This window comes from Heterocephalus glaber, unplaced genomic scaffold, assembly GCF_053883595.1.
Source record: "Heterocephalus glaber isolate CG9 unplaced genomic scaffold, H.glaber_assembly_v1.0 deba00001068, whole genome shotgun sequence".
Taxonomy (NCBI): Eukaryota; Metazoa; Chordata; class Mammalia; order Rodentia; family Bathyergidae; genus Heterocephalus; species Heterocephalus glaber.
Genome location: NW_028258188.1, coordinates 1,023,551 through 1,047,364, shown reverse-complemented (window position 1 = coordinate 1,047,364; position 23,814 = coordinate 1,023,551). Strand labels below are relative to the sequence as shown.

General features: G+C 36.5%; 1 protein-coding gene across 4 annotated transcripts in view; it reads left to right on the top strand.

Moving 5' to 3' along the window:
- Window positions 1–23,814, top strand: part of Kif4a (kinesin family member 4A) — a 125,722-nt gene that overhangs the window by 26,961 nt on the left and 74,947 nt on the right. For all 4 annotated transcript variants that reach the window (XM_004872609.3, XM_087209879.1, XM_087209878.1 and 1 more), the window contains exons 8-9: window positions 18,366–18,482; window positions 20,312–20,487. In XM_004872609.3, the coding sequence (XP_004872666.1) occupies window positions 18,366–18,482; window positions 20,312–20,487 (293 nt within the window). The remainder of the gene's footprint in view (window positions 1–18,365; window positions 18,483–20,311; window positions 20,488–23,814) is intronic.

Genomic DNA, 23,814 nt, shown 5'->3' with positions numbered 1-23,814 from the left:
GTGGCACAGTTTGAAACAGCTAAAACTTGGAAACAGCCCAATTGCCCATCAAGTGGAGACTGGATAAAGAAGATGTGGTTTTTTTAATGAAATGGAGTACTACTCAACCAGAAAGAATGAGAAACTAGAGACATTTATAGCTAAGTGGATGCACATTGAGGTGATACTCTTAAGTGAAATACATAGGACACATATGTGTAAATACCAAATAATTTCTCTGGTGTGAGAAACTGAAAGTGTAAATAAGGATCAAAATGTATTATTGATAATTTGACATAGGGAGAAAAGGTCCAAATGTGTAGGGGAAGTGGGAGGGGCAGGAGAAAGGAAAGAAGGGAAAAGAAAAATATGGAAACAAAGTCTTTGTAAATAGGGAAGGGTGGAGGGGGTAAAGGGAGAACAGGGGAATGGGGAAAAAATAAGAACCAAGATACATCATGTAAAGGTACAAGATCCCAATGATGAATGTAACTGTATTGTATACCTAAAATGTACCAATAAACTTAATGAAAAAAATAAATCTTCGTTTAATTAGAAATGATTTCTCATTTGTGTGAAATTCAAATTTAATTAAATATCCTGGGGCCGGGGATTTAGCTCAGTGGTGCCACCGCCTGCCTCACGAGTGCAAGGGCCTGAGTTTGATTCCTAGTATCCAAAAAAAATCCTGTTTTGGTTTTTGTTTTTATTTTTTACTTTACATGTTTAATTATTTACTAAATCTAGTAAACCCCAATTCAACCTTGAGCCTATGGGATTCATACATGCATATAGTTGTAGTTCATTTATTTTATTTTATTATATTTATTTTGTTTTTCTTTTTGGTACCGGGGATTGAACTCCTCGGGTCCTTGCGCTTACAAGGCAGGCAGCTGAACCACTGAGCTAAATCCCTGGCCCACATTCATTTTATATAGTATTCCACTGATGAATAGTTTATCCTCTTAATAACTAATAATTGATACTTTGAAATAGGAAAAAGTCCAAAGGGGCAGGGGTGGTGGGAGGAGATGGGGAAAGGAAAGAATGGAAAGGAAAAATTATGAGAAAAGAAAAAAAAATGGAAACGAAGTATGTGAATAGGGAAGGATGGAGGGGTGAAGGGCGCACAGGTAATGGGGAAAAAATAAGAACCAAGATACATCATGTACAGGTACAAGCACCCAATGATAAATGTGAACGTATTGTATACCTAAAATGTAGCAATAAAAGAATTTAAGCAAAAAAAAAAAAAAAGAATAGTTTATCCTCTTACTGTTAGATGGACACTTGGTTAATTTCCATTTTGGACTTCTCTTGAATAGTACTGCTATGAATATTCTCTTACAGGTATTTTCATTGAATATATGTACCCAAATTCCTTCAATCCTTATTCCTTCTGTAGCTGCAACCCTTAAGACAGACTTGTCAAAAAAGTTCATTGTGCTTAGCAACACTTGTGATTCACTCTTAGTTTCATTTCTGTAGTAAGATATAGCACACATACATTAAATTGCATAAATCCTGTATATATTTTGCTAAATAATTACTTCGTGAACACCTATGTAACTACCACTTAGGTTGCCAAACAAAATACTTGCAATACCCATGTGTATCCCTCTCAGGCTATGACTCTGTCCTTCCCTCTCCAGGTAACCATTCTACTGATGTTGGTGATGGTTCTATTGCTTTTCTTAATAACAGTGCCACCTGCATATATATCTCTAAATTGCATTTGGCTATTGTTAATCTTTATGCAAGTGGAATCATACTGTATGTAATCTGTTAAATCTTACATCTTCTACTTAACACTGTATTTCAGATTCCTCTGTTACATATAGTTATAGTTCATTTATTTTCATTTCTGTGTAGCATTCCACCATATGATTATACCAGTATTTATTCTTCATACTGTTGATGGATATTTCAGTTTCCAGTTTTTGGGTATTATCAACAATGCCCTAAGAACATTCTTTTTCATGTATCACGATGCAGGTGTATTAAAATTTTCTAGGGTATAAACCTGGAAGTAGAATTACTAGGTCACTGGGTACCCATACTCTAAACTGTCTCCCAAATGTGAGACTCCCTTTTGCTCCTTCTCCACCAACACTGTTGTATTCAAATTTTTAATTTTTCAAACTGAGTCATTGTGGAGTGATAGTTCACTGTGGTTTTAATTTTTATTTCCTTGATGGCTTTGGCCTGATCACCTTTTCATATGTTTGTATATTTTCTTTTCTATAAAATGCCTGTTCATATCTTGCTTGTTGTTTTTCTAACGAGTGTCTATCTTTTTAAAAACTGTCCTTAAGGCTGGGGATTTAGCTCAGTGGTGCCGTTGCCTGCCTCGTAAGCGCAAGGTCCCTAATACGATCCCCGGTACAAAAAAAAAACAACAAAACTGTTCTTAAAAAGTAGTTCTTAATATACTGTAGTCACTGGTAATTGTATTTATTGAAAATCTCCATCTTCCTGTATGTTTTGCAAAAATCTTGTTCATCTTTGACTTGTCCTTTTACTCTCATTTCATTTATACTTTGTTTTGTGTCTTATTTAAGAAACTCAATACCTCAAGATGCTGAAGATATTCTTCTATATTATCAAATAAAAGCTTTACAGTTTTGCCTTTCACATTTAAGCCTTTAACCCATGTACAGCTGATTTTTGTACATGATATGATATAGGAGTATATTTTGCCATATAAGTACCCATTGTCGCTGGTACTATTTATTTTAAAATTCATTTCCCTACTGATAAGAAGTGCCATTTTGTTATATATTAAGCACCTCCAAAATTCCATGGTATGCTTCTGGGTTCTCTATGAAAATAAAATTCAGCTGGCATAATGGCACATGAGAGGCTGAGGCAGGACTTGATTTTAGGCATTCTAGGTCAATCTGGGTAACATAGAGAAACCCCCACCTCAAAAAAAAAATTCAGAATTTGGTCTTTTAAATCTATGTACATAGTATCTTTCTCTGTTTAGTAGGAGTTCTGTAAAATATTTTGAAATAATTTTTCTGGTAGAAGTCATATACATCTTTCATTCTGTTCTTAGGTAATTTGTATTTTGACAGAATTGTGATATTTTAAAACATTTTATTGAATTATAATAGGTAGACAGAAAAATAGGTCTACCATAAATCTATTTATTGGTTGCTGAATTCTCATGAACAGAGTAAACCCAAGTAACATGGTCTTTTATTTATCTTTTACTTTTTATTAATATGTATTATTTGTACATATAAACAGGATTCAGTTCCCATGTGGATACTGCGTGCACTGATCAAATCCGGTCTCTTTTTATCTGCCCTATATCACTCCACTCATCCCAAACCCTATCATTGCATTCAGATTGACTTTTAGCTTCCATATATGAAAAAAGATGTGTAGTACCTGTCTTTCTGTGTCTGGCTTATTCACTTAACATGATGTTCTGTACCTCCATTAGTATTTTACTGCAGATGACAGAATTTAATTGTTCTTCATGGGTGAATAATGCTTCCATATCTCTGTTGTGAATAGTGCTGCAGTAAACTTGGGTGTGCAAGTATGTCTTTGGTATGCTGATTTCATTTCCTTTGGATATATACCCAGAAGTGGGATAGCTGGATCATACAGTAGATCTCTTTTTAGTTTTTTTCAGAAAACTTCATGCTCTTTTCCATAGTGACTGTACTAATTTACATTCCCACCAATAGTGTGGAGGGGTTCCTTTTCTACATCCTTGTCAGCATTTGTTATTTTTTGCTTTTTTGATAATTGCCATTTTGACTAGAGTGACATGGAATCTCAGTGTAGTTTTCCTTTGCATTTCCCTGATGGCTAAAGAAGCTGAGTATTTTTTCACATAATTATTGGTCATTTGTACATATTTTGAGGTGTCTTTTCAGGATATTTGCCCATTTTGATTGGATCACTTATTTTGTTAAGTTTTTTGAATTCCTTATATATTCTATATATTAATCCTCTGAGAAAGATTTTCCCCCATTCTGTAGGTTGTTTACTTTGTTGATAGTTCCCTTTTCTATTCAGAACCTTTTTAATTTGATATGCTTTCGTTTCTTGAGGTATTAGAATCCTATTCAGAAAATTGTTGCCTGTTTCAGTGTCCTCAAATGTTTCTTCACTGTTTTCCTCTAGTAGTTTCAAAGTCTCAGATCTTACATTAAGATCTTTCATTGATTTTGAGTTGAATTTTGTACAGGGTGAGAGGGGCCTTGTTTCTGTCTTCTGCATGTGAATATCCAGTTTTTCCAGCACCATTGGTTGAAGAGGCTATCTTTACCCAAGTTATGTTTTTGGCCCCTGTGTCAAGAATCAGTTGGCTGTATAGATACATAGACATTTCTGAGAACAATTTTGTTCCATTGGTCTAAGTGTCTAATTTTAATGCCAATGCCATGCTTTATTTTGTTACTATGGCACTGTAGTATGTTTTGAACTCTAGTATTGTTATTTCTAGCATTGCTCTTTTTGCTCAGGACTGCATTTGCTGTGGGGTATTTTATACTTCCCTATGAATATTTCCATTGTTTTTCTAGTTCTGTGAATAATGGTATTTTTATATTGATGGGGATTATATTGAGTCTAGCTTTGAGTGGTGTGGTCATTTTAACAATATTAATTTTTCTAATCTATAAATATGGGAGATCTTTCCATCTTCTAGTGTCTTTGATTTCCCTCATCGGTGTTTTATAATTTTTATTGTAGCTGTCTTTTTTGATTAGGTTTATTCCTATGTATCTTAATTTTTTGAAGCTACTATGAATGGGATTATTTTCTTTTTTCTCAAAAAGTTCATTATTGGTATATGAAGCTAATGAGTTTTGTCTGTTAATTTTGTGTTCTGCCACTTTGCTGAATTTATCAGTTCTAAGAGTTTTTTTGGTGAGTATTGAGGTTTTTCTATATAAAGAGTTTTTATCAATTATAAACAGGGACAATTTGACTTTCTTCTTTCCTATTTGTATACCTTTAAAAATTTATTTTCTTAGTTTTTGATATATGAGAATAAAATTTATTTTGGTGATACTGGGGATTGACCTCAGGGCCTTTGCACTGAGCTACATCCTCGGGCCCTTTTAAAATGTTTGTATTGAAACAGGGTCTCTAAGTCACTTAGTTGCCCAGGCAGGGCTCAAACTTACAATCCTCCTGCCTCAGCCTTCTATACTGCTGGGAATAGAGGCAAGTGCCATCATGCCCGGTTCAAATTCACTTTTTTTTTTTTTTTGGTACCGGGGATCAAACTCAAGACCTTGTGCATCCAAGGCAGGCACAAGCTAAATCCCCGGCCTACAAATTTACTTTTTAATATTGACTTTGTATCTAGCAACTTGATTCTCTCTGGATTTGGTTATCTGTCTTTGCCTACCTTGTTAAAGCCACTATGTATAAGATCACCAAGGATATTTTAATTAGCAGAACTAATTGATTCTTTTCAGCACCCATCTTAAATTCTACCTTTCTGGGGCATTGACATTTAAATATACTTTTTTTGAAACTCTTTTCTTGGTTTGTAACTCTTTACTGTTCCTGTTCTTCCTCTAACTCAAACTATTTCTTTTTAGTCTCTTTTGTCTTTTCTTCTTCCTGTTCCATTGGGGTAATCATTGCACTCAGTGTCATCTCCCCAGTGAGGAATGTGTATCCTCTACCTTCTGCTGTTTCCTCCACAGAATTATTATGGAGATACTCCTGCTTCCAGTCTGTCCCTGCAGCTTCTGCAAAGTCCATGCCTTCACCCTGCACATATAGATAAAAAAGCTTCATAAGTCTTTGACCTCTACAACCCACTCCATTCTAAATACTATAGCTAGATTAAGCTCCTTAAAATCTATTTTGTACATAGCATCTCACCTGAATACAAATTTTGAAGTGCAACATCACTCACTGCTTATAGGATGAAGTCTAAAAACCATAGCCAGGCTTCCCTTTGTATCCTGGTCCTAACCTATTTCTTTGGACTTCTTTTATAGCTTTGGTATCCACACACTCTATTTGAGCTATATAGTCCTCATAACATGCCCAGCTAGTTCTGGTATTTACACAGTTGCATCATGGCTAACTCTTCTTGCCCAGGATGTAGTGTGTACCTGCCTTAACTCCACTTTTGCAGTCAAACTCTACAACATAGCCATCTTTCAAGGCCAAGCTTATGTCTTAGGGTTTTTGATATTGCCTTTTTTAACTATTTCATCTTCTGATGCATTTTTTTTCTCTTCTTGGAAATTCTGTAATACCAGGAGACTACAGTGTTATTTCCTGGCTCCTTCGTATTTCCAGTATCATCTCCTATCACTTTCCCACAAATTGCAAGGTTCAGCATACCATTCCATTCATCATTTGTCCACACAGTTCTTTTGTTTCAGATATGAGGGCTATTGTGCCTGAATGTTTTCTGGTGTTTTTCCCCCTCTTTACTCTCTCAGAAATGTGGTTTTATCAAATATCCCAGCTCCTTCTATGTTTTGCTTTGTTTATTTTATTTTATTTCTTGCAGTGCTGGGGAACTGAACCCAGGGCTTTATGCATGCCTGGTAAGCACTCTACCATTGAGTTATACCTCCCAGACCTGTGTGTTTTTAACCTCTCAAGTCTCTATTGGCTTTCTCCCTCAGCATAGAAATATATTGTTTCTCTTATTTTAAAAGAAAGCAAAATCCTTCATCTTCCTCTTATTACTTCACTCTTCTCTTTCTCTTTACCCCTGTTTTTTTCCACCCCTGCATCCTCATCCCATTGAAACTATCGGTTGTAAAGATCAACCAGTGACTTAGCAACTGAACGTGTCAGGCCCCTTTGAGTTCTCCTCTGACTTGGTGACTCCACAATGTCTGACACCCTGACCTTACCCTTCTGGACAATCTCATTCCTCCCTTGACTCAGTGACACTGCCCTTTCCTGATTTCTTCTCGCTTTTCTGAGGAATTTGTCTTAGGTTCTTCTTTTACCTGCCCTTGTGTGAAATAGCCCAGGTTCTTTTTTTTTTTAATAACAATATTTATTGGTACATTTTAGGCATACATAATGATCACACTCATCGTAGGAAATTTGCGTAGGAAATGATCTACCCTGCCTCTTTTTTCCCATTCCCCGCTCCCCTCAAGCCCCTGGTCCTCCCTATGTACAAAAGCTTTGCTTCTATTTTTCCCTTCTATTTTTACTTTTTTTTCTTGCCCTTCCTTTGTCCCTCCCTTCTCCCTTGTTTCCCTTCTTATTTGAACATTTTCTTTCCATTTGCTAATATCTACTATACATTTTGGTCCTTATTTACACTTTTTGTTTCTCACATGAGATAAACAATACCATATTTAAATGTGTGTCAGATTTATTTCACTTAAGAGTATGGTCTCAAGGTCCATCCATTTAGCTGTAAATGTCTAAAGCTCATCCTTCTTTACGGCAGAGTAGTACTCCATTGTATTAAAAAAAACCACATCTTTATACATTCTTCGTTGATGGGCATTTCAGCTGTTTCTAAGATTTAGCTATTACAAACTGTGCCACTATAAACATGGGTGTGCATATATTGCTGTAGTATGATGCTTTTAATTCTTTCAGAAAGATACCAACAAAGGGAATAGCTGGCTTGAATGGAACCTCTAGGCTTAGGTTTTTGAGAAATCTCCACACTGATAGCACTCCCACCAACAGTGGAAGATTCCTTTTTCCCCACAGCCTTACTAGCATTTGTTATTTGTTGATTTCTTGATGATAGCCATTCTTTCTGGAATGAGCTGGAATCTCAGTGTTGTGTTAATTTGCATCTCTCGAATGACCAGTGATGTTGAAAATTTTTTCATATATTTATTTTGCTGTTTCTACTTCTTTATCTGAGAAGTGTCTATTCATTTCAGATGTCCATTTTTGGACTGAGTCTTTAAATCTGAAGGGTCTGAAAGGATGGCAAAAAATGTTTCCCACACTGTGGGTTGTATTTTTACTCGATGGTTTCTTTTGCTGTGTAAAAGCTTTTTAATAAGATGAGATCCCAGTTGTTGATTCTTTGTGATATTTCCTGTGCAATTGGGGTTCTTTTCTTAAAGTCTTTTCCTACACCAATGTCTATAGGAGTTTTAGCTATTCTTTCTTCCAGCAGATTTAGTGTTTTGTTTTACTATTTAGATCTTTGATCCATTTCAATTTTAGTTTAGTGCATGGTGAGAGACATGGGTCTAGTTTTAGTCTTTGTTATGTGGAAGCCAAATTTTCCAGTACCATTTATTAAAGAGACTATCTTCCAGTGAAGGAATTTGGCCCCTTTGTCAAAGATTAGAGTGTGTTTAGAATTGTATTTGCATCTTCTAATTTGATCCACTGATTCTTGGATTTGTTTGTTTTTTGTTTTTTCTGTTTTGTTTTGGCCAGTACCATGCTGATCTTACTACAGTAGCTTTGTAGTATAATTTCAAGTTGGATATTGTGATGCCTTCTGCCTTGCCTTTGTTGACCAGAATTGCTTTTGCTATGTTAGGTCTTTTTTGATTCTAAATGAATTTTAGGATTGTTTTCTCTAATTCTGTGATATATGCTATTGGTATCTTGGTCAAGATTGCATTAAATCTGTGCAACAGTTTTGGAAGTATGACCATTTTTGTGGTGTTGGTTCTTCCTACCCAAAACATAGGCTATCTACTTTCTGATATCTTCTTTGATCTCCTTTTTCAAAGTACTGTGATTTTCCATGTAAGGGTCTTTTACTTCCTTCATTAAATTCATCCCTAGATATTTCTTTTGTTTTTAATGTTATTGTGAAAGGTATTATTTCCCTAATTTCTCTCAGTGAGTTTGTTATTCCTGTACATGAAGGCTATTGATTTTTGAGTGTTGACTTTGTATCCGGCCATGCTCCTGAATTTGGTTATTAAATCGAGACAGCTTTTGGTGGAGCTTTTAGGGCCTTCTATGTAGAGTATCATGTCATGCGCAAATAATGATAATTTGACTTCTTCCTTTCCTATCCTTATTCCTTATATTTCTTTGTCATGTCTATTTGCTCTGGCTAATGTTTCCAGAACTATATGGAATAAGAGTGGTGACAGTGGACATCCTTATCTTCTTCCAGATTTTAGAGTGAAAGCTTTCAGTTTTTGTTTATTTAGTATGATGTTGGCTATTAGTTTGTCATGAATGGCTTTTATCAGACTGCGATCAAGACCATCTTTTCCAATATTGTGTAGGGTTTTTATCATGAATGAATGTCAGACCTTGTCAAATGCTTTTTCTTTATCTATTGAGATGATCATATGATTTTTGTCCTTGGCTCTGTTAATATAGTGTATTAAATTTATTGATTTGCATACGTTGAACCATCCCTACATCCCTGAGATGAATCGTACTTGGTCAAGGTTTATAATCTTCTTAATGATTTGCTGTATTCTGTTTGAGGATTTTTGCATCTAAGTTCATTAGGGAGATTGACATGTAGTTCTCTTTTTTGATTGGATCTTTCTCTGGTTTTGGTATCAGGGTAATGCTTGCTTCCAGGAATGAATTTTGGAATATTGCTTCCCTTTCAATTTTATTAAAGAGTTTGAGAAGTAGTTGCATTAGGTCTTCTCTAAATTTCTTGTGGAAATCAGCAGGGAATCCATCACCTGGGCTTTTCTTTGTTAGTAGTTTTTTAATTATATCTTCAATTTCATTGACTGATATTCGTTTATTTGGAGTGCTTATATCTTCTTGATTCAGTTTTGGTAATTCAAATGTATCTAGGAATCTGTCCATTTCTTCTTTGTTTTCTGTCTTATTAGAATACAAGTTCTTCAAGTAGCTATTGATCTTCTGGATTTATGCAGGATCTGTTGTGGTTTCACTCTTTTCCTTCCTAATTGCATAGATTTGAGTCTTTTCTTTTTTGATAAGGTTGGCTAAGGGTTTGTCAATTTTATTTAATCTTTCAAAGAACTAATTCATTGATTCTTTGTATTTTTTTAAGCTCCATTGCATTAATTTCTGCTCTGATTTTTATAATTTTCTCCCTCATACAAGTTTTGAGCTTGATTCACTCTTTTCTAGAAGCTTGAGGTTCAACATTAGGTTGTTTATTTCAGCCCACTCTGTTTTCCTGATATGGGTATTCACCACTATAAATTTCTCTGCTTTTATTGTATTCTATAAGTTCTGGTATGTTGTATTAGCATTATCATTTAATTGTAGAAACTGTCTGATTTCTTCAATTTCATCTGTGATCCATTGTTTGTTGGGGAGGGTGTTGTTCAATTTCTATGTGTTTATGAAGTTCTTTTGCCATTGATTTCCAATTTCATTACACTATGGTCTGATACTATGCCTGGGAGAATTTCAATTCCTTTACATTTACTTAAGCATGTTCTATAAGCTAGTATGTGGTCTGTTCTGGAGAATGTCCCATGTCCACTTGAGAAGAATGTTTATTCTGATGTTGTGGGGTGGAACATCTATTAAGTCCATTTGTTCTAAAGTTCTAATACTTTATTGTTTTTTTGTCTAGTTGATCTATTTGTAACAGTGGGGTATTGAGGTCCCCAATTACAACTGTATTAGTGCTTATTTGATTTTTCTTGTTCATTAATATTTGTTTTATATAGTTGAGTGCACTGCTACTTGATGCATATATATTTATGATTGTTATCTCTTCTTGGATTGTTCCCTTTACAAGGATGTAGTTACCTTCTTTGTTTCTCTTAATCAGTCTTGGCTTGAAATCCACTTTGTCTGCAAATAGAATAGCTACCCCTGATTTTTTCCAGGTTCCTGGTTTATGGAGTATTGTTTTCCATCTTTTGACTTTCAGTCTATGAATTTCTTTTTTAATTAAATGTATTTCTTGTATGCAACATATTGTTGGAAACTGCTTCCTGATCCATTCTGCCAATCTGTTTCTCTTGATTGGTGAATTGAGACCATTAACATTGATGGTTATAACTGATAAGAATTAAACTATCTCTGTCATGTTATTTTCCTGTTGTTGGCTCCCTTCTTTCCTCTTCTGTTTAACTTTTTGCCTTGCCTGGTGGATTCATTCTGTTGGGGTTCATGGAGTTGTAATCCTTGTTATCTCTTTCTAGAATATCCTTCAGAACCTTTGGAGAGCTAGTGTGGTGGTCATGAATTTCTTCCAACGTTTTTTGTCATGGAAATATCTTATTTCTCCATCAGTTTTGAAAGATAGTTTTGTGGGGTATATCAGTCTGAGTTGTGTCAGGTAAGAGGGCCGAAAACCAAGACCAGACCAGGCCACAGCAAGCCTTTACTAGGGGAACAGATCCGCCAGGCTGTCTCTGAACAAAGGAGAGACAAAAAGCAATATGGCCAGGACAGCAAGTGCCTTTTATAGGAGCGGGGGTGGGGCTTGTAGGAGCTGAGGTGGGGTTGAGTGAGGTAGTGGCTAGGGAATGGAGGAGTCGGTGACATCACTAAATGGTAGGAGGTGAGCGAGTATTAGGTTACTCTCTAGGTGGGATCAGGGGCATGCTGGGAAGAAGGGTTTGTTCTTTGGTGGGAGCAACCATCTTGGCGTGACGTCACACAGGGGAGGGGGCAAGGCACAATAGAAACAGGGCAGCTACTATACATAATAGCTTCTGAGGTAGTGGGAGACCTATCAGGTTGGAGGGTGTTTTCCTTTAGGGATTAAAATACTTCATTGCCAGCTGTCCTGTACTTGAGGGTTTGTACTAAGAAGTCTGCTGTGATTGTGATGGGCTTTCCTTTATAGGTGATTTGTTTCTTTTCTCTAACAGCTTTTAATATTCTGTTCTTGTGCTGAATTTCTGGAATCTTGACTATTATATGTTTTGAGAAGGGTTTTTTTTAATCATGCTTTGCTTATCTGTATGTCATTCTTTTTTCCTGTTTTTATGAAGTTTTCTGCCATTCTGTGAACAGGTTTTTTTATGTCATTTGCACCTTTTTTTGGTACCAAGGATCGAACTTGGGACCTTGCGCTTGTGAGGCAGGTGGCGGCATCACTGAGCTAAATCCCCAGCAACTCTGATCAATCTTATGTTATTCTTCTTTGTATCATCTAGCACCTGCTAGATTGATTTCTTTTTCTTTTTTAGTACCGGGGATTGAACTCGGGTCCTTGCGCTTGCGCAGCAGGTGGCAAAACCACTGAGCTAAACCCCCAGCCCCAGGATTGATTTCTTATGATCCCTTACTATTTTTGAGAAATCTTTCTTTTCATGATCACTAATTGCAATACTGTCTTCTATATCTGATATTCTGTCCTCACATTGGCTCGTTCTTCCATGTATACTTTCAGTGGAGTTTTTAATCTCCTGCATATATGTTTGAATCTGTTTCATGGATTCCATTTCTTTACTATGCTGGGTGTTCATGGTTTCCATCATTTTTCTGAACTCCTCTTTTTTTTTTTAATCTGTATCTGCTCTACAGTTAGTAAGCATGGCTTTCATTCTGGTCACCAACTGTAGTTTTCTGAGAAATTATTTATGCTTTGATTTTTTTCTAGAGACTCATTCATCTGTTTTGTTACTTCTGCTGTTACCACTTCAGAGAGTCCAGGTGGGTGGTTTTTGGATTGTTCCACCTCATTGCCCCCTGGGTTTGCTTTTGGTGAGCTAGAAGCCTGGAGAGGGGTGCATCTTGTTTAGGTGTCTTCTCATTTTCTATTTATTTTTTAGTTTAATTCCTGGGTTGATGCTTGTAAATTGCTTATGGTGAGTACCTTTAATGCCAGTATTCCAGACCCTTAGGAAATGACTACTTCTCAGAGGTGTCTTCCAAGTGTAGCTGGCTTTTGGGTTTTCACTCTGTTGCAAGATCCTACCTCTTCAGTTTATTGGGAATAACAAGTTTCTGTCTTCTTGGCCCAGCCACTGGTTCTTTGGCACTGGCTATAGTTTTGTTGTTTTTTTTTTAAGACCCTTAGGCACTCTCAGTCTTGGTATACCAGGAAGAACAACTGATTACTACAATTATATGCAATAAATAGGCCTTTAATATGGTGATTTTATCCTTAGGGAAGAAGATTTTAGAGGGATTGGGGGAAAGATAGAGAGATAGAAGAAGAAGAGATTAGAAGCAAGGCTGGAGGACCAAAGAAGATTGTACAAACTTTAGGAAAGTGGTGAAGAAGGTAGGATGGAAAGAGAAAGAAAGAAATGAAAACAAGAACAGAACAACAAAAACCCAGAAACCATGTTCAAACAATCAAGAAAAAACAAAATAAATCAAGAACCAGAAAAGAAGAAATAAAAAGAAACTAGAAAAGAGTCAAGAAAAAAACGAAATAAATCAAGAATAAGAACCCCCCCCAAAAAAGAATAAGATCCAGAGAAGAGCATATAATTTTCTAGTTTGTTTTAGATTTTGTTATATAACCACAAATCTATTTCACACGGTTAAAGGTGGCAAATTAATAGTTACCACAGTTTGTCATTTACTAGGCTGTATTTGATGCTATTGTTATTGCTGATTATACTACTTTAGCCAAGGTGACATAATTGTACTAATTTTAAAGTCCAATTCAAGACGTGTCTCTGCTGTCACTGGTAGACAATGTGAGTAGACAGAGTCCAGAGCCAAACTGATTAATCCCAGAAAATCAGCTGTAACTTTGGGGTGGGGTAGTAGATTATCCCAGATGGTCTGCACCTTTAGTTCCATTGACATTCAGTCTGGCTTCTGGCTGTGATGCTGGAACTGAGTTTTTGAGCCTGCAACATTCCAAGCACCTCTTGCCATCTTGAACTATGCTCCCTGCCAATGTGAACTCCACTCCCTAACCTTCCACTGACTTGAACTTGGCACCCTCACTGAGACACCGGGAGCCACTAAATGGAGTCCGCCCATAGCTGTTCTGAGTTTTGAGCTCAGTTGACCCCTCTCCAAAATGGCTACTGGGCAATCACCCTCTCTTGGGGGATGTCTGAACCAGAATAACTCACCAGCCACTGCAGTCTGCTGCATCCACTGGTGTATTTCTCTGAGGAGGCCTCCGGGGATGTCTGAACCAGAATAACTCACCAGCCACTGCAGTCTCCTGCAACCACTGGTGTATTTCTCTGAGGAGGCCTCCGGGGTTGTCAGTAGTCACCATCTATCTATAGGTTTGACCCACCATTCCCATGTCATGTGTCGAGGCTCTGCGAAAGAACACTGCTTGTTATCTCCCTCCTCTTTGTTGAAGTCTTTTCACTCTCCCAGTGGACTTCGATTCTTGCTTTAGATCCTGGTTTCCCGGGACCCATTTCCCTCCTTCTTCTCCTCATGCCACTATATTCTAGTGTCAGGACACCAAATCTCAGAGAGGCTCTTTCTCTTCTGCTCACCGCTTCACCATCTTCTTGTGCAATTATATTTCTTGAAAACCTTCCATCTTTTTAGTTTTTTTCTTTAGACTTTCTGGACTTAGGATCTTTACTATCTTTTTATTTCACCTGAAGTTTAGAGGTTATTTTCTTAAAGTCTAGAGTACTGATATTTGTTCATGACCCTTGTTCCCCTACAACCAGATTTCCATTATTTCACTTCTATAGTCAGTTATTCCTTATGTGTCAACTTGAAAGCCAAGCATTCCTTTTTCGCTTACAGTATCATTTGGGTGAAGAAATTGCTATCTGAGCAGATAAGGGATTTTTTGGGTATTCTACTTTTACCCTTATACAACTTAGAAAATATCCAAATTACCCAAAATTCTCTACTCTGTTAATAATAACTTACATGTAGGACTGAATATGTGGCTTAGCCATAGAGTGTTTGCCTAGCATATGTGAGACTTTTGGTTCATTCCCCAGCACTGCATGCATAAATATATAATATGAGGATAGCTTTTAACAGATCACATTTGATTTTTATCATAGTCCTGTGAAAATAGACATTGTCCTTATATTATGGATTTTTAAAAGTTTCAGTTGTTTGTCCAACATTACACACATTGGTAAGTGGCAGAACTAGCCTTTAAACTAAGATTCTCTGTTTATAATACAGTGTCCTCACTATATCCCCTCTCGGTTCTAGCCTCTGGAAGTTTTCTGATCCATTTCAATAACAGATCATTCTCTTTCTCTCTGACCAGGCATATCATATCTATATTATTTTACTCCAGCCTTTCACCTTAATTTGCTCCACCATTCTACCAGCCTTAGGCTCATACATATTTTTTTCACATATATAGCAGGGTTTCTCATCTCATTGACATTTTGGGTCAAATAATTGGTGGAAAGGGAGCTACCCTGTGCATTACGGGACAGTGACCCTTGGTCTCTGCTCACTAGTTGCTAATTCCACATGCTTGTCCATCAAGTTGTGTCAACTAAATGTCTCCAGATATTGTCAAATATCCCCATCAGAAGCAAAATTGCCCCTAATTGAGAGCCACTGCATATAGAGTTAATTTTCCTCCTATCTAGCTTTTCTCTCTTGCTACAAATGTACCTTTCTATTCCACTTGTAAAATCTATTGTAATGTTCCTCTATGGTAGCTTTGAAGTTATATTTCCCTTTTAATGTAAAAACCTCATTTATTTGTTTCCATAGTGAGCAAATACCCAATGGAACTGAATAACATTCTTGACTCTCCTTACTCTATCTGTTCTCAACCTTAAAGTGAAAACAACACGTCACATTATTTTTATGGGCATTTTACTCTGTAGCCATCCTTGATCAGAAATTTTAAGCCCTGCAAACATATTTTTTAATCCTTCTCAATTTATCATTTTAATGTCTTAACAGAAAACAAATTCTATTTCATGATGATTTCTTTCTAGTAAGATATTCATGCCCCCTTAGCTACCATTACAAAGCCTCAACTCTCATTTGAAGAAGAAAAAAACCTAGTAATTCTAATTACTTTATCCTTAAGTCTGTGTTTTTTGCTTTCCATGATGGCGAACCTTTTAGAGCTTTCAATGATATAAACAGCCTGCTGTGACACATGGCCATAGGTTCGCTACCACTGGCTTAGACTCTAAAAACCGTAGATTCTTTTCAGGTTTCATCTCAAAATTTGTTTTGTTCTTATATGAAACTATAGATAGAAGTTTTGTTCAGCATCTTCGAAAAAATACCAGCAGTCTCTCCTTTATATACAGATAGCATTTGGACTAATAAGATGGCACAATGTTCTATTTGGCTAAAAAGGGAAAGAAAAGGAAGGAAAGAACTAATATAAGGATTAGTGTAGGTATTGGCAAGCAGATTTGATAAATCTCAGCAGGCTCTTCTTCCTGGGTGGGATAAATAGCTCTGCAAAATAGTGTCTCTTCCAATTGGCTAAAAAAGGAAAAGAAAGGGATGGTTCCTTAAAGAAATTGGTTTTGTTTTAGATTGGGGAGATTCAAGCATGTGTGTGGACTCAAAAATTTGTGAAGGGAAAATAAATTGGAGATCTAAGAGAAAGGGGGAAAAAAGATCAAAGGATCAAAGGTCGCAGAAAAAAATGAAGGGAATAGAAACATGGGCAAAGGCAAATGACAGGGGCTTGAGAATAATGGCAGCTATTTTTTCTGAAATAAGGGAAAGGAGAAAGGAGTGAGTAACAGCTAAGGAATTAATGCGAGATGAGGAGAAGGACAATTAGGAAGCACTTGTGGATAACTTCAATCTCTATAAAGTATCTGGTGAAATCATCTACTAATAGAGTGGAAGTAGATGTACAGTCCTGAAAATGATGAGTGTTTAAAATAGCTGACATGTTTAATGAGATTTGGTTGATCAAGTAAGAACGAGGAAGAAAAGATTGACGATTAACTAAGAGTTCAGCTAAGGTCAGTAGTGTATTGTAATGGATCCAGTCCATTTAGTTATATTATTTCTTCAGCATTGTAGCATGCAAATACAGACACATACATACACACACACACACACACACACACACACACACACACTCAGAGTTGGTTTAACCTATTCTATGGTGGGAATGGTAGAAAATCATGAGTCTAGTGAGTGCTTGGGAAAACAAAGCTGAAATGGTTGAACATGGGGTTTGGAAGAAACACTTTGAGTCCCAAAAGAGGCTGATCTACTGAGAATATTAGAAAATGTCAGTAAATTGATAGTTGCAATAAAGGTGAAGAACAGAACCCATGAAAGATGACGTTAGAGAGGAAACTGAAGTTAGGGTCTTATAAATCTACTCGTTTCAAATTATAAGGGAGCCCAAAGTATGGCTGAATAAGTAAAGGCAGACTAGAACTAACAATAAGGATGCCATGTGTCTTACTCCATTTATGCTACTTTAACAAAATACTTCAGGTTGGGTAATTTGTAAACAATAGAAATTCATTTGTCATTCTGGAAGCTGAGAAGTCCAAGATCACAACATCAGCACATCTTTTCACTGCATTTTTACAAAAGTGGAGGGGATAAAAAAAATGAACACTTTGTCCTCACATGACAAAAGGGACAGAAGGGCATAAAGTCCTGGCTAGTTTCCTCCAGCCCTTTTAAAAGGCATTAAGCCTACCTATAAGGCAGAAACTTCCTGGCCTAATAACCTTCTGAAGGCCTTACCTCCTAATACTGTTGCACTGGAGATGAAATTTCAACACGAATTTGGGAAAGGATCCACACATTCAACTATAGCACCATTATTTATCACTTAACATTGTTTTATATATATATATATATATATATATATATATATATATAGTGTCTTATTTAATTCCCACTACAACCCAATAAAGTGGATAGATTTGCTTCATTTTATGAGGAACTTGCCCAAGATCATATCTCTAATCATTCACAGAGCCAGGATTGGAACCTAGGACTGTCTGACATCAAAGGCCATGCAATTAACCAGTGTACTATATAGCCTTTCCACAGTAAACATAATAGTGGGAAGTTAGGTGCTTTAGAGGAGCCTCAGAATTAGAGTGGAAAATAATCCTTATCCTTTTCGAAGGAATAAGTGGAAAGGTATTCCAGTATGGCATAAGAAAGAACATAGGACTTGACTGAAATCCTGAGATGGAATCTTAGACCCACTACTTACTAGCTGTTTGACCTTAGACAATCCATTTAACCTCTGATCTAGCTGCCTTAACTGTAAAATGAAAATGATAGTAAAAGTAATAATAATAAGATTGTAAAAAGTATTCATCCAATTTCATAGCATTTAAGGATTATGCTAATTTATGTAAAAATAAATAATTACAGATAGTTGTTGTCATAGTGATAATTTTCTTTGTGTGTTGTTTCCATGGAAAGGGCAAGAAGTGATGATGGACTCTGTTGTGCAAATTCAACACTTGGGCATTTGTCCTTTGACATAAACATGCACTCTGAAAAAAAAACAGGATTAAGAAGTTTCCTTAGGATTAATAACAATTATATCTATGGGATCTTTATTTCTTTCCTTTTTCAGAAATATAGGTAGGTTAGATTCTTTACTGAGCAATTTACCAATCACTTTTGTGCTCTGCTATTAGGTATTAATATTAACCGAGGCCTCTTATGCTTGGGAAATGTAATCAGTGCTCTTGGAGATGACAAAAAGTGTGGCTTTGTGCCCTACAGAGATTCCAAATTGACTCGACTACTTCAAGGTAAGCCCAAAGTGCCTCTAAAAATAAGAGAGGGTAACTTAGAATGATAGTGCTAAGAAAGCAAAGGTGAAACTGCTAAAAGAAAAACAACAACAAAATTACTATTTGGGCTATCACATACACAGCTGTCTAATAGGGGGGCTAGCTAGCTCTTGGTAATCAGGTTTCTAAGATAATGAAAAAATATTTTCATATGCTTTTGAGAGCCAAAAATGTATAGATGTACTTAGTGCTTTGCACCTGAAAATGAACTTTGTTACTGTTTCTTTAATTAATAATGCTGCTCAGCAGAAATCTCTAGAGAGTTAAAAATCTACCAAGAGGGGGCATCCTAAGAATGTTTAATCTCAATAGTGGCTTTATTTAACTTTCCTAGGCCACTTCTCAATTGTTTTAACCTAATTAACTACTGAAATCATAGTTTCTCTTGGCAATAGGGACACATGCAATAGGATTCTAAAAGTTATATCATTTTGGACATCAGAAACTAAAATCAAAATGGATCAAAGATCTAAATGTTAAAACAGAAACAATCTGCTAGAAAATAAAATAGGCATAGGCATAGACAAGGACTTTCTGAACAGAACCCCAGTTGCACAAAAAATAAGGGCATAAATCAACAAACGGGATCATAGCAAATTAAAAATCTTCTGCACTGGGCTGGGGATTTAGTTCAGTGGTTCCTGTGCCTGCCTCGTAAGCACAAGGTCCTGAGTTCAATCCCCGGTACCAAAATAAAAAAAAAAATCCTCTGCACAGAAAAGGAAACAACAAATAGAGTGAAGAGAGAGCCTACAGAATGAGAAAAAATCTTTGCCAGTTGCCACTCAGAGAGAACTAATATCTAGAATATATAAAGAACTCAAAAAATCAGACCCCTGAAAATAAAAGACCCAACAAAAAATGGGCAACTGAAATGAATAGACACTTCTCAGAAAAAGTACAAATGGCCAATAAATACATAAACAAATGTTCAGCATCTCTGGCCATTAGAGAAATGCAAATTGAAGCAACACTGAGATTTCATCTTACTCCAGAAAGAATGGATATCACCAAGAAATCAAATAATAACGAATGCTGGAGCATCGGGGGGAAAAGGAACTCCATTATGGAAATTGGTATGGAGACTCCTCAAAAAACTGAAAATTAAAATTCCACTTGACTCTGTTATTCTCCTAGGTATCTTCCCGAAAGAGTTAAAGACATCGTATTACAGTGATACATGCATACCCATGTTTATAGCAGCACAATTTATAATAGCTAAATCTTGGAAGCAGCCTATATGTCCATTGACAGATAATGGATTAAAAATGTGGTATTTATACACAATGGAGTACTACTGTGCCATAAAGAAGGATAAAGGAATAATTTGTAGGAAAGAGATGTACCTTGAGGCCGTAATGTTAAGTGAAATAAATCAGACACACAAGCTTAAATATTGCATGGTTTCTCTTGTTAGAAACCTAAAATATAAAGAGAAAAATAAAAGATAGGTAATAGGAAATAGGGAGGTAGATCTTTTGCAAAAGGGAAGTGGACCAAGAGATGGAAGGAGTAGGAAGGGTAAAGAGGGGGAAGGAGATAAAAATGAATTAAGATTTGTTATGTACATTTATTAACTCCCCATGAGGGATGTAATCATTATGTACTGCAAACATGTACTAATAAAAAAAAGAAAAATTGAAAAAAGAAATCTTAGTGTACTAGGAAATTTGTAAGTACCTAAGAATTTTTTCTTGTCTGAGTTTGAAGTAACCAACCCAAATGAGCAGCTTGTGCATGTATCCTACTTGATTTCATTTTATCCATTGTTCTTTGTTGTTTTTCAGATTCTTTAGGAGGTAATAGCCATACTCTTATGATAGCCTGTGTGAGTCCTGCTGATTCCAATCTAGAAGAAACGTTAAATACCCTCCGATATGCCGACAGAGCAAGAAAAATCAAGAACAAACCTGTGGTTAATTTTGATCCCCAGACAGCTGAACTTAATCATCTTAAACAACAGGTATAAAGGACTTAGATTTTTATGGGAAAAAATTACAGGTGTGTGAGGGGAATAATAGAGCTTCTGTTTCTCAGCTTCTCTATCAGAAATTTAGAGATGTTCCTTAAGCATTGTTAGAGTATCTCTTAAAGTAAATCCTATTAATGTGTTTGCTGTCATTTGAGATTGGGAATGGCATTGGGGGTTTCACTGATTAAAAAGTAAGCAGTGAGAGATGAAGCAAGAGAGGTAAACAGAGGCCAGATCCTAAAATTTTGTATTTGACCTATTAACGAATTTGCAACACAACTGGAAGGTAAGAAGAACCGTTGAAGGGTTTTAAGTAAGAGAGTGATTTAAGGAAATCTGTGTTTTAAGATCACTCCAGCAAGTATAGAGAAAGTAGACCAGGTGGACATGGCTAGAAGTAGGAAAATGTATTAGGCTGTTGTAATAACCCTGGTGAAAATGACAATAGCAACTGAGATAAAGAGAAGGGGACAAATTAGAGAAAAAATCAAGAAGAAAGTAGAATGGGCATGATTTACTTGATAACAGATTTGAAGTGAGAAAAGAAAGGTGAATGGGAAGAGACTAGGTTGGTTCCCAAGATTTTGGCTTGGACAAATAATAAGTGATAGTGCTAATCATTGTCAAGAAATGCAGGAGGAAAACCAGGGTCAGATAGGATAATGGAGATAAGTTCAGTTTGGGCCTGTCAGTAGAAATGCTGAAACACAGCTGGCTGTATGGGTGTGATATAGAGAGATGTGAGCTAAAGACATAGGTTTAAGAGTCATCAGCATTTTGATGGTATCTGAAGTTAGGGAGTGGATGAGCTCAAAGAGTGCCTGTCACATTAAAAGCACTCACTAAATATTTGCTGAATGACAAATAAAGAAAAGAAGATTAAAATCAGAACTCTACAGAACACCAGCACTTAAGGAATGGGGAAAGGAAAGAAGACGAGAGAGACTTCAAAGGAATAGAGAGGAAGAAATCAATATTATAATGCCCAACGGAAGAGCATTTCAAGGAGAGTCATTGAAAGTATACATTACAAAGAAGTCTAAGATAGGGATTGAAAAATATCCATTGACTTTTATCAACAAGGAGGCTATTGATGACCTTTTTAAGAAAGGCAAGGAAATGCAAAGAAAAAGTTGCTGCAGAAAAACTTGATAGAATGGTGGATAAGGAAGTACAGGAAGGCAGTAGTCTCTTCTTTCAAGAAGGCAAGGTGAGAAAAGGCAATAACCAGGTAATCAAAGGTTAAGGGATGTATGTCTCTTTTGGAAATGTGGAAAAGACTTGAACAGATAAAAGAACTACTTGGGAGAGACTGAAACTAAGAACAGGGACTCAGTCAAAATCATCAAAGTGTGAGTACTGTAGTCAGATAATAGGGTAGAGGGCTTGAAATCACTCTGGGCAGTAATGGAAGACCTAGCTAGCTTGGACCATAAATTTGTGGTGGTATTAATATGACTGGCTGTGCAACAACTTAGTTGCCCTGGTAGAGGAACTGAGAAGGTAGAAACTGGATTGGTTCAGGTTTAAAGGGGTATTATGGTTTCTTGCCTTTTAACATTTAGAGGATGGTTCTCTGCCTACAGGAAATCAAGTGTTTCCCAAGTGTCTGGTGCACACTCCCTCTCTGGATTTTCTCCTCAGCAATAGCTACTAGTCAGTTAATCTCTTTCCTTTCCTTTTCCTTCCTCTCCATTCTTCCAAGGATTTTTATAGCGAATATAAGCAATTTACCTTTTCATGATATAATCTGAATTATAAAATGCCACATTCCATTCTGTCTCCTGTTATGCTTATTCCATTTGCCAAAATGCCCTTCCTGTTCACTTACTTGCTCATTCATTCCAACAATGAATATCTATTGAACAATATTATGTGCCAGATACTATGCTGGAATACTTTATTCAACGATGTAGCATTTGCTGCGTTTGTGGAGCTTATTCCTTAGCATGAGGTACAAACACTGAACACTTAATCAATAATATAATATTATAAGGGGCTGGGGATTTAGCTCAGTGGTTTTGCTGCCTGCCTCACAAGCACAAGGTCCTGAGTTCGATCCCCAGTACCAAAAAATATATATATATAGATATATATATAACATTATATAATTATAAATCAAGATAGTGTGCTCTGAAAGTATGGAACAGCATCTTCAGTTATATATTCAGTCTGGGAAGACTTCTCTGAGGTAGCAACATTCGACCTATTAAGAAAAATAAACAGTGCAGAGAAGAAGGAAGAAAATTCTAAGGAGAAGAAACAGTATGAGTAGCAGAGTACCATGGATCATTGACACTATAAGTAAATGGCCCAGGTTCAAATCCTGTCTCTATAGCTTACTAGCTATGTACTTAGGGCAAGTTTTCTTTACTTCAGTTTCCCTGTCTGCACAATTTAATAGAGATTTGTGAAGGTTAAATGAGTTAGTACATATTATGCACTTAGAACAAAGAATGTCAATGTGGCTAGCATGTAGAGAGCAAGGAAAGAGTATTCCAGTATGAGGATAGAGGGAAGCCAGAGGCCTGGTCAAAGATTCATGGACTATTTGAAAAATGATGTTAAACGGGATGATAACACTGAGAATTTACATTTTTAAAAGACGGTCTGGAGGGCCAGGGATTTAGCTCAGTGGTTCCGCCGCTTGCCTTGCAAGCGCAAGGACCCGAGTTTGATCCCTGGTACCAAAAACAAAACAAAACAAAACAAAAACAATTTTGGGCCGGAGATTTAGCTCAGTGGTTCTGGTGCCTGCCTCGCAAGCGCAAGGTCCCGAGTTCGATTCCCGGTACCAAAAAAACCAAAAACCAAAAAACAGAAAAAGATGGTCTGGCTATGTGAAAATGGATTATATTGGCAATAGAATGGATTTGTGGAGACCATTTGAGGAGGTACTACAGTAGGCCAAGTGAGAAATACTGCTGGCTTGGACTTAGGATGGTGACAGTAGTGATGGAAAGAAGTAATCTAATCAGTGAATTGGATAAAGAAATGAGAGTATGATACCCAGATTTTTTGCTTGTGGGACTGAATATTCACTGACCTGGGGTTTACTGGAAAAGGACCAGGTTTAAGGATAACATAACCAAATGGAAATATCAAGTAGATAATTGAATCTAAAGCTTTAACATTTAGAAAGATCTGGGATTGAGATAAATTCAGGAGTCACCAGTTTGTATATGGTAATTAAAACAGTAGGCAGAGAAGAAACTTTTTGAGGAGAATATAAGGAGACAGAACAAAGTGAGAAGACTAACACTAAGCTTGAAGGACTTGACCATTTAATGGATGAGTGGAACAAACATGAACCCAGAG